An 11,222-nucleotide genomic window follows, 5' to 3' on the forward strand; every position below is an offset into this window, starting at 1 on the left:
TTTTTTTTGAGACGGAGTCTCGCTCTGTCACCCAGGCTGGAGTGCAGTGGCCGGATCTCAGCTCACTGCAAGCTCCGCCTCCCGGGTTCACGCCATTCTCCTGCCTCAGCCTCCCAAGTAGCTGGGACTACAGGCGCCTGCCACCTCGCCCGGCTAAGTTTTTGTATTTTTAGTAGAGACGGGGTTTCACTGTGTTAGCCAGGATGGTCTCGATCTCCTGACCTCGTGATCCGCCCGTCTCGGCCTTCCAAAGTGCTGGGATTACAGGCTTGAGCCACGGTGCCCGGCCTCTACTTGTTAGCCGTAAATCTCCAGCTGTGTTTGCTATATTCAGTCTCTCTGGCCTTTGCAATGGTCTCTCCTCTACCACAATAACTTTCCGTTTTTAACAAGTGTTAGCATATTTTTTTTTTCTTTTACAACACACACAGCATCCTTCTTCTAAGTAGTGTGGTCTGTTGGCTAGCAGCATGGGAGTCTGCAGCCTGATGGCCTTGACTAAATCTCCACTCTATGCCATCTTTGCTGTGTGATCTTGGGAAAGTTACCCAACTTCTCTAGGCCTCGGTTTCCATGGCTAAAAATATAGAGCCTATAAAGGTGCCTGCCTCACAAGGCTGTTGTGATGATTAAGTGAGTTAAAGCATGCACTGGCAAGTCCTCTGTCAGGCTATCGCTATTACAGGGAAATGGGGAGTGTTATTATCTCCATTTTAGCAACGGGGGAGGACACTGAAGCCTGGCAATGAGCCGTGGCTGAGCAGGGATGCTGCCGGGCTGTGCCTGACTGTGTCTGGCTTCCCTCACCTGCCCTGCCAGGGATGACTTCTTAGAAGCCAAGATCGGGGAAGAGGCAGGAAGCGCGCACATGACCCAGGGAAGCTCAGAAGCAGGTCGGGCCGCCCTGGCAGCGTGGGCAGGCCCCAGGGGAGGTCAGCTAATGAGAAGTCCCCCAGCTCTGCTGCCAGGGGACCAAAAGCAAAAGCTGCCCCCTGTTGCTGGTCGGGAGGGGGAGTTAGGAGTCTGGGCTAGCCCTGCGCCAGCCTCCTCTCCTCAACAAATCCCCAACAAAGAAATAAAGAGGAAGTCTGGGGGCTAAGAAGGGGCTGGGGGAGCAGCAGAGCCTGGCAACAAAGAGATTTCCCAAGTCTGGCTTCTCAGGGTTTCCCAAAACTCGGGGTTCCTCCACTGTGGGTCCTTTTGACACATCCCTAGCTGGGGCTGCTGAATTGGGAGTCCCAGGTCCAGAGGGAACAGGTGGTGTCCTTATTGGGAGGAAAACCCTGCACTGAGGGTGACCCCATATGGGGGAGATGTCAAGATGGGGTGGGGTACGTAGGGATGGCTTTTGTGTCTGGGGTCAGAGTTGCCTGCTGGGGAGTGTGGGGCCAGGAGAGGGACGAGGGTCTGGAGCAGAGGCCTAGGTCCAGAGGGGCAGGAGTCCCAGATGGTGGTGCCAGGTCCTTGCTGAGGAATCTCTGCTGGGAGGGAGGTCTTTAGTGAGGACACCCTGAGAGGTCTAGAGATTTAGGGTCCTCGCTGGGGCGCCAGGGTCAGGAGAAGGTTGAGATGGGGTTTCTCCAGGGGGGTTTCCCAGAAAGACATATCTGGAGGGTCAGGAGACATGGCAAGGGTGGCAGACCCAGACTAGAGATAAAGTCAGGGGTCCTGGCATGGTTGAGATCTGGGTCCAGAGGGGGCAAGAATCTCCCTTGGAGGGCAGAGAATCCTAGGTCCTTGCTGGAGATCTCTGAGGACAGTCCTAGGCTTAGAGGGGACTGGACAGACACGGGTCACCAGGAGGATTAAGACCGGGGAATGGAGTCCCAGTGCAGTGGCTCACGCCTGTAATGCCAGCACTTTGGGAGGGCGAGGCGGGCTGATCACCTGGGGTCAGGAGTTCGAGACTAGCCTGGCCAACTGATGAAACTCTCTCCACTAAAAATACAAAAATTAGCCAGGCATGGTGGTATGTGCCTGTAATCCCAGCTACTCGGCAGGCTGAAGCAGGAGAATAACTTGAAACCGGTAAGCAGAGGCTGCAGTGATCCGAGATCGTGCCACTGCACTCCAGCCTGGGTGACACAGTGAGCCCTGTCTCAAAAGAAGAAAAAGAAGGCCGGGCGCGGTGGCTCAAGCCTGTAATCCCAGCACTTTGGGAGGCCGAGACGGGCGGATCACGAGGTCAGCAGATCGAGACCATCCTGGCTAACCCGGTGAAACCCCGTCTCTACTAAAAAATACAAAAAACTAGCCGGGCAAGGTGGCGGGCGCCTGTAGTCCCAGCTACTCGGGAGGCTGAGGCAGGAGAATGGCGTAAACCCAGGAGGCGGAACTTGCAGTGAGCTGAGATCCGGCCACTGCATTCCAGCCTGGGCAACAGAGCGAGACTCCGTCTCAAAAAAAAAAAAAAAAAAAAAAAAAGAAGAAAAAGAAAAAAGACCGAGGAACGGGGTCCCTGCAAAGGGTGTTCTCTGCAAAGGTACTCTGAGGGGAGCTGGGTGTTTCCTACTTAGGAGGAAGGGCTCGGACTTGGGCTCCCGGAGCAGAGCGGATATCATGAGCTTGGGTGCCGGGTCCTCACGGGGGTCTTTTCGGGGGATCCGAAGCCCAGAGGGGATTGGAATAAGGGTATTCGTGAGGGCTCTGGGGTCCTCAGGGGGTAAGGATGAAGTGGGGATCCCGGTCCTCGCCGCCTTGCGGGGCGGCGCTTACCTACCCACGGTGGTGACCAGCGTGCTGGCGAAGAAGAGAGCAGAGGCGAAGTCCCAGGCAGGGTCCGAGGCGTTGGCGGACCCCGAAGCGTTGGCAAGCACGACGCGCCCCAGCCGTCCGGCCGCCAACACTCGTTCCACGAAGGCGTCCAGGGCAGGGGCCGCCACACATGGGCTGCGCTGCAGCAGCTGCGCCCGCAGTGTCTCCAGCTCGGCTCGGAGCTGGGCTTCGTGCGGCCCCTCCAGCCGCGCCACCAGCAGCGCGCCCAGCACCAGGTACGTGACGTACACGGCCAGCGCGCCCGCCAGGAGCGCGCCCCTCCGCATGGCGCCCGCCGAGACCCCGCGAGCCCGGGGTGGCCCGGCTGACGTGGCCCCCGCCTCCGGACTGTCTGGCACCTAGTTTCAGTTCCGGGAGTGCTAGAGGCGCGGCCGCAGAAGCCCCAAGAGGAAGAGGAAAAAGGGGAGGTGGGGGGCGGCGACGGAGGAATGCCCCGCCTCCGGGAAACTGAGGCACGCCCAACTGCCAGGTGTTAGTTCAGAAAGGGTGGAGCCCAGCGCTCCCAGACCCGGAGACCAACGGGATGGAAAAGGTGGAAGTAGTCTTCCTTCCTTCTCGTCCTCCTGCAAGGCTGGTTCACTATGTTAGAGGAATCTGAACTTTCCTTTCAGCTCGCAGGCCGAGGAGTCGCCCCCTACCGCGCACAGCAGCTAAGGTTGTGCACTGCATCAGGGCGCGCGGCTGACGGAGCAAAGGGGCAAACTGAAATCCAATTCTCGCTCCATTCGCCAAGTCGTGTGCCTTGGAGTGGGAACAGCGGGCACCACAGGGTCAGGTGTCCCCTGTGCCCGCGTGGACAGAGTGGGGATCCTTAGCTACTCACCAAATCTTTGTTCAATGCCCATTTTGTGCCGACCCCTCGCTGGATGATCCTGGAGACTCAGTAATGATGAGACGGTCCTGTGCCATGCATCCATGGGGCTCCCAGTCTAACTGGGAGACAGACACAAGAGCGACCCACACCTGATGTCCTAGCTACTCGGGAGGCTGAGGTCGGAGGACTGCGTGAGCCCAGGAGTTCGAGGCTGCAGTGAGCTATGCCTGGAAGAGAGAGTGAGACCCCATCTCTAAAAAAAGAAAGAAAGAGTCCAGAGGAAGCAACCAACCATGCCTAGGGAGGTCAAGAGAGCTTCCTGAGGAAGGGGCTAGCTGAGCTGAAGCATGAAGGATGAATGGAAACGAGCCAGGCAGAATCACAAATACATGCCTCTATTTAAGAGGAAAGCTTTCCTTCTGTGCCCCTCCTGTAAATCTCTCCACTCCTGACTCCAGCCAGAACTCAGGGCCTTCCTGAGATCCTTTTGGAGGGCAGCCAAGAGTCCTGACCCCATCTGACTGGCAGAGGAGTGGGGCTTGGGGCTCAGCTCAGACATGCCCCAGGTGGCTCTATTAAAGAGCTGGCAGATCACGGGGCAGAGCCCAACTTGGGGTTGACAATCCAGAAGGAGAGGCACCTGATAATAGAAACAGTAACACAGTAGGTGCCAGTGATGGAAGGCTTACATTCTGCCAGGCCCTGTGGACACTTGAACTTGCACTGAATTCTCAACTGCCCCCTCCCCCGCTGCCCCCTCCCAGTATGATTCCCACCAAACAGATGAGAAAGTTTAGGCTTAAAAATGAAGTAGTCATGGCCAGGCGCGGTGGCTCAAGCCTGTAATCCCAGCACTTTGGGAGGCCGAGACGGGCGGATCACTAGGTCAGGAGATCGAGACCATCCTGGCTAACACGGTGAAACCCCGTCTCTACTAAAAAATACAAAAAAAAAAAAACTAGCCGGGGCGAGGTGGTGGGCGCCTGTAGTCCCAGCTACTCCGGAGGCTGAGGCAGGAGAATGGCGTGAACCCGGGAGGCGGAGCTTGCAGTGACCTGAGATCTGGCCACTGCACTCCAGCCTGGGTGACAGAGCGAGACTCCGTCTCAAAAAAAAAAAAAAAAAAAAAAAAAAAAAGAAGTAGTCATTTGAGACCAGCTTGGGCAACATGGCAAAACCCCATCTCGACAAAAAATACAAAAATTAGCCAAGCAGGGTGGCATGCGCCTGTAGTCCCAGCTACTTGGGAGGCTGAGGCAGGAGGATCGACTGAGCCCAGGAATTAGAGGCTGTAATGAGTTACGATCACACCACTGCACTCCAGTATGGGTGATGGAGTGAGACCCTGCCTCAGAAAAATAAAAAGTAGTAGTCACATAATTGGTAAAGGGTGAACATAAGGCCAGCGGGAAGCCAATGAACTTGCTTTTTTTGTTTTTTGTTTTTTTTGAGACAAGAGTCTTGCTCTGTCTCCCAGGCTAGAGTGCAATGGCATAATCTCGGCTCACTGCAACCTCTGACTCCTGGGTTCAAGCGATTCTCCTGCCTCAGCCTCCCAAGTCACTGGAATTATAGGTGCCTGCCACAACACCCAGCTAATTTTTGTATTTTGAGTAGAGACAGGGTTTCACCATGTTGGCCAGCATGGTCTCGAACTGACCTCAGGCGATCTGCCCGCCTTGGCCTCCCAAAGTGCTTGGATTACAGGCGTGATCCGCCGTACCTGGCAGCTTGCTTTATTAATTAAAAACATATATATAAGGCTGGGCGCGGTGACTCACGCCTGTAATCTCAGCGCTTTGGGAGGCCGAGGCAGGTGGATCACCTGAGGTCAGGAGTTCGAGACCAGCCTGGCCAACACGGCAAAACCCCATCTCTACTAAAAATACAAAAAATTAGCCAGGTGTGGTGGCGCATAACTGTAATCCCAGCTACTCGGGAGGCTGAAGCAGGAGAATCGCTTGAACCCAGGAGGCAAAGGTTGCAGTGAGCTGAGATCGCACCACTGCACTCCAGCCTGGGCAACAGAGCAAGGCTCCATCTCAAAAAAAAAAAAAAAAAAAAAATTATAGAAGAGATGTATCTGGAGCAACCAGAGCAAGAGAGAGGGCTGAGGATGAGGAGAAAATGGTGTTGGAGCCCAGGGGACAGAGGCTAAATCAGAAGTGAAGAAGAATGCGAGAATTTCACTCACAAAAAGGAACAACAGTGGAGCCAGGACTCATCACTGAGAAACCAGGAGCAGCCCTTAGGGTCCCCAAAAAGACAATGTCTCAGAGGAGGAAGGGGAAGCCACAGCGATAGGGTCACTTGCTGACATCCTTCCGGATGTGCTATCACTGCGCAGAAGTAACTTCCACCACTATGTTTTCCTGAGATAAATCGGGGAGTCTGAGAGGGAGAGAAAGGGGGAGACTGAGGGGCAGAGAGGGGAGAGACTAAGGACGCTTGGTCGGCAGGGCTCTTCACTTGCAGGTGCACCTGTGTGCTATGAGTTGCTGGGGGTTGTAGAATGCTTTTGGTGGACAGAGGGAACCAGGTTGCAATGTGAGAACATTTTTATGAATTTCTGGGAAACTGCCTTAAGATCTCTTCCAAGAGAGACACCTGGTTCTTCTCACCTAACTTGTTGGGTTTCCTTTTCTCACTCTAAATATTCACTTTAAGGCTGGGCACTGTGGCTCATGTCTGTCATCCTAACGCTTTAGGAGGCTGAAGCAGGAGGATGGCTTGAGCCCAGGAATTCGAGACCAGCCTGGGCAACATAGCAAGATCCTGTTTTGACTAAAAATTAGCTGGGCATGGTGGTGCATGCCTGTGGTCCCAGTTACTGGGGAGGCTGAGGCAGGAGGATCACTTGAGCCCAGAGGGTCGGAGGCAGCCTGGGAAACAGAGCAAGACCCTGTCTCAAAATAAATAAATAATTACTTTAATACCTAAGGGCTGTCAAAAATTGTATAAGCCCCTACAACTCCTATTAGCCCCTCAGGAACACAAATGTTTCTCTTTTCCCTGCTCCACAGCCTTCTCTGGCTCTCCAGTGCTCTCAACGACCCAAATTGAACGCCCGTCTGTAGAGAACTGCATTTCCCATCGACCCTTTCGCTCGATATTTACATTTTTTTTTTTTTTTTTTTTTTTTTTTTTTTTGAGACGGAGTCTTGCTCTGTCACCCAGGCTGGAGTGCAGTGGCCGGATCTCGGCTCACTGCAAGCTCCGCCTCCCGGGTTCACGCCATTCTCCTGCCTCAGCCTCCCGAGCAGCTGGGACTACAGGCGCCCGCCGCCTCGCCCGGCTAGTTTTTTGTAATTTTCAGTAGAGACGGGGTTTCACCGTGTTAGCCAGGATGGTCTCGATCTCCTGACCTCGTGATCCGCCCGTCTCGGCCTCCCAAAGTGCTGGGATTACAGGCTTGAGCCACCGCGCCCGGCCGATATTTACATTTTTAAAAATGTTTTGTAGCGATGGAGATCTTGCTGTTGCCCAGGCTGGTCTCGAACTCCTGGGCTCAAGCGATCCTCGGCCTTCCAGAGTGCTGAGATTACAGGCATAAGTCACTGCGCTTGGCTAAATTAAAACAAAAAACAAAAAAACAAAACAACAAAACAAAAAAAAACAACTTTGTAGGGATGAGGTGGGGCGAGGTCACTATGTTGCTCAGGCTAGTCTCGAACCCCTGGGCTCAAGCAGTCCTCCCGCCTCGGCCTACCAAAGTGCTGGAGTTACAGGCGTGAGCCCCCGCAAAGGGCAGACACAGTCACTTTCTGTCATGGCAGACACCGCCTCCTCCTGGGGTTGTTCCCGGCCCCGCCCTCCTGCCCCTCAGGCCCTGACTCGCTTTACAGCAGGAGCCCAGTAACCCAGTCTCCGCCTCTTACGTAAGGCACCGCCCACTCGCCAAGGCCTCCGTGGGAGGGCGTGGCCTTCCCTCAATCCTGACGTCCATTGGCTGTCTCTTCGCCGGCGGGGCGTGGGTACGGGAGCCGGGCGGGCACGTTCCGAACCGCGGCTGAGGCGGCGGCGGCGGCGGCGGCGGCGGCGGCGGCGGCGAAGGCGAAGGCGAAGGCGAAGGATGCACCCGGCAGGCTTGGCGGCGGCAGCGGCGGCGGGGACGCCCCGGCTGCGTAAGTGGCGTACGTGGCCGGCGGAGGAGATCGGGCGGGCAGGGGCGTGACGGGGCGGCCGCGGCGGTTGGCGAGGTCACTGCAGGTCGGAGGTCACGAGATCAAGGATCTGGAACCCCGAGGTGTGCACAGCGCTGGGATGCCAGGTCTGGGTAGGGGGCGCCTTGGGGGGCGATTCTTTAGGAAATTCCTTTAGAAGAAAACAACTTGGGACAGGATAGCGTGCGACATGCAGAGAAATGCAACTTTCATTCATTTGCAGTTAGCGATCCGCCCTCCCCGCTCCCCACCTTTCCGTGGCTCCCCAGTGCCCGCCTGCTGTCGCCCACACCCTTAGGACAGTTTCGTGCCCCCCCGTGAGCGCAGAGGGCCATACCTACCGCTCATTTAAGAAGCGAACCTGTATTGTGCTGTTGGCCCCCTTTTCCTGTCTCTTCATCTCTGTGAGTGTCCTGTGTGTTTAATTTATTCATTCAATCTAACTTGCCTCAACTCCCATGTGTCAGGCCCTGTGCTGGGATGGAGATGTGGGAGCCCAGAGGAGGCACGTGACCCAGCCAAGGGGTGTCAGTGAAGCTTCCTGGAAGAGCATACTTCTTTTTCCTTTTTTTTGAGACCTAATTTTGTTCTTGTTGCCCAGACTGGAGTGCAACAGCACAATCTCAGGTCACCGCAACCTCTGCCTCCCGGGTTCAAGTGATTCTCCTGCCTCAGCGTCCCAAGTAGCTGGGATTACAGGCGCAGGCCACCACGCCCGGCTAATTTTGTATTTTTAATAGAGATGGGGTTTCTCCATGTTGGTCAAGCTGGTCTCGAACTCCCGACCTCAGGTGATCCACCCGCCTAGGCCTCCCAAAGTGCTGAGATTACAGGTGTGAGCCACCGCACCCAGCATGGAAGAAGATACTTCTGATGATGAAAAGTTACCCAGGAGAAGGAGATTTGTGGTGAGAGGGCAGGCTGGGCGTGGTGGCTTACACCTATAATCCCAGCACTTTGGGAGGGTGAGGTGGGCTAATCACTTGGGACCAGGAGTTGGAGACCAGCTTGGGTAACATAGCAAAATCCTATCTCTAATAAAAGTGCAAAAAAGTAGCCGGGCGTGGTGGCGAGATTGCACCAGCCTGGGTGACAGAGCAAGACTTCACCTCAAAAAAAAAAAAAAAAAGAGGGTAATCCACCTGCCTCGGCCTCCCGAAGTGCTGGAATTACCGGCATGAGTCACGGTGCCCAGCCAACCAGCCTGGCCAACATGTGAAACCCTGTCTCTACTAAAAATACAAAAAAAAATAGCTTGGGCCTGTAATCCCAGCACTTTGGGAGGCCGAGACGGGCGGATCACGAGGTCAGGAGATCGAGACCATCCTGGCTAACATGGTGAAACCCCATCTCTACCAAAAAATACAAAAAAACTAGCCGGGCGAGGTGGTGGGCGCCTGTAGTCCCAGCTACTCGGGAGGCTGAGGCAGGAGAATGGCGTAAACCCGGGAGGCGGAGCTTGTAGTGAGCCGAGATCCGGCCACTGCACTCCAGCCTGGGCGACAGAGCGAGACTCCGTCTCAAAAAAAAAAAGAAAAAAAAAAAAAAAAAAAAAATAGCTTGGGCGTGATGGCTTACACCCATAATCCCAGGACTTTGGGAGACTGAGGCGGGAGGATCACGAGGTCAGGAGTTCGAGACCAGCCTGGCCAGTATGGTGAGACCCAGTCTCTACTAAAAATACAAAATTTAGCCAGACGTGGTGGCGTGCGCCTGTAGTCCCAGCTATTTGGGAGGCTGAGGCAGAAGAATTGCTTGAACCTGGGAGGCATAGGTTGCAGTGAACCGAGATTGCGCCACTGCATTCCAGCCTGGGCAACAGAGTGAGACTCCGTCTCAAAAAAAAAAAAAAAAAAATTATCTGGGTGTTGTGGTGCGCACCTGTAATCCCAGCTACTCGGGCAGCTGAGGCAGGAGAATCTCTTGAACGTGGGAGTCGGAGGTTGCAGTGAGCCAAGATTGTGCCATGGCACTCCAGCCTAGGCAACAAGAGTGAAACAATGCCTCAAGAAAAAAAAAAAAAAGAGGGAAAGGCATTGGAGGCCTGTGCCAAGTAAACAAGTAGACAAATGAATATATATTACAGAAATTATTATGAGTGCTCAGAAGAGAAAAAGAAAGCACCGCATGTTATGAGAAGGAGCCAGGCGGGGATAGTGTGTTCTAGTGAGGAGTGAGGAAGGTCTCTGCAAAAGCAGGGGCCTCTGTGCGATATTGGGAGGCGCTGATGGAGGGAGGTTGTTCCAGGATGAAAGCTCTGCATATTCAAAAGCCAGTGAGGGCAAGGGGCCTGAAAGGCCATGTGGCGGGCTGGTGCATGGGATCCGCAGGAGAAGTTCCAAACCATGGTGGTTGGCAGGACTGGGTCATGCAGGGCCTATTAGGCTTTGGATATTTTTCTGAGCACAGTAGATAGTGACTTTAGGCAGAGGATGACATGGTCTCATTTGCATTTAAAAAGATCACTCTGGATCGGGCACTGATGGCTCATGCCTGTAATCCCAGCACTTTGGGAGGCCGAGGCAGGCAGATCACTTGAGCTCAGGAGTTCGAGACCAGCCTGCCCAAAATGGTGAAACTCTTGTCTCTACTAAAAATACAAAAATTACCTGGGCGTGGTGGTGTGCGCCTATAATCCCAGCTATGCAGGAGGCTGAGGCAGGAGAATTGCTTGAACCTGGGAGGTGGAGGTTGCAGTGAGCCGAGATCGCGCCATTGCACTCCAGCCTGGGCGACAAGAGCGAGACTCTGTCTGAAAAAAAAAAAAGAAGTGGGGGAAAGAAAAGGGAAGTGGGGCTTGCGGAGAGGCTGGGGCCAGTGCTGCTTGCCTTGGAATTGAGGAGACCTGGGTCTGTCTTCAGGCTACGAATAATTGAGAGGAAGAGTTCGAGGCTAGTAGCTGATCAGGAGTGACATGGATGGACTGCTTTTTATGAGGCCAAGGAGTTTATGAGTGTCACAACAGCTTTGCAAGGTGGGACAGTTAACTCCATTGTGTAGAGGAGAACATCCAGGTGCAGAGAAAATCATGATGTGGATAATTCTATTCCTCTACCCATTCCCACTGTCATGTGATAACCCATTCCCTGTGCCTGCAATGGTGCCAGGCAGATAGTAGGATCTCAGCAGATATTTGCAGGATAGCATTGGTTATTGATTAGGAGCAGAGGCCCTGGAGGCAGAGTGCTGGGTTCAAATCCTGCCCTTCCCATTTTCTCCATACAGAGAAAGTGGAAGTACAGAGCACTTCCACTTGCCCCATTACTCAAACCGGGATCTATAGAGACAGTATTGGCTCTTCCCACTTCTTTTTTTGAGACGGACTCTCGCTCTGTTGCCCATGCTGGAGTGCAGTGGCGCCATCTTGGCTTACTGCAAGCTCTGCCTCCCAGGTTCATGTCATTCTCCTGCCTCAGCCTCCCAAGTAGCTGGGACTACAGGCGCCCGCCACCACGCCCGGCTAATTGTTG

At 54.4% G+C, this 11,222-nt stretch overlaps 2 protein-coding genes across 10 annotated transcripts in view; one reads left to right on the forward strand and one right to left on the reverse strand.

Moving 5' to 3' along the window:
* The window catches only part of KCNK6 (potassium two pore domain channel subfamily K member 6), an 11,078-nt gene extending 7,757 nt beyond the window's left edge, over positions 1-3,321 (reverse strand). Inside the window, exon 1 of the mRNA XM_025367528.1 lies at positions 2,720-3,321. Coding sequence (XP_025223313.1) covers positions 2,720-3,041 — 322 coding nt within the window. The 5' untranslated portion in view covers positions 3,042-3,321. The remainder of the gene's footprint in view (positions 1-2,719) is intronic.
* Positions 3,322-7,566: 4,245 nt separating this feature from the next.
* The window catches only part of YIF1B (Yip1 interacting factor homolog B, membrane trafficking protein), an 11,755-nt gene continuing 8,099 nt past the window's right edge, over positions 7,567-11,222 (forward strand). Inside the window, exons 1-2 of one of the 9 annotated variants that reach the window (XM_025369069.1) lie at positions 7,577-7,612; positions 7,655-7,722. In XM_025369069.1, the coding sequence (XP_025224854.1) occupies positions 7,662-7,722 (61 nt within the window). In that variant the 5' untranslated portion in view covers positions 7,577-7,612; positions 7,655-7,661. Of the gene's footprint in view, positions 7,723-7,783; positions 7,866-11,222 lie in introns of those variants that run through there. The other 8 variants (XM_025369071.1, XM_025369076.1, XM_025369072.1 and 5 more) reach the window with 8 other exon arrangements.

This window comes from Theropithecus gelada, chromosome 19 (assembly GCF_003255815.1).
Source record: "Theropithecus gelada isolate Dixy chromosome 19, Tgel_1.0, whole genome shotgun sequence".
Lineage (NCBI taxonomy): Eukaryota > Metazoa > Chordata > Mammalia > Primates > Cercopithecidae > Theropithecus > Theropithecus gelada.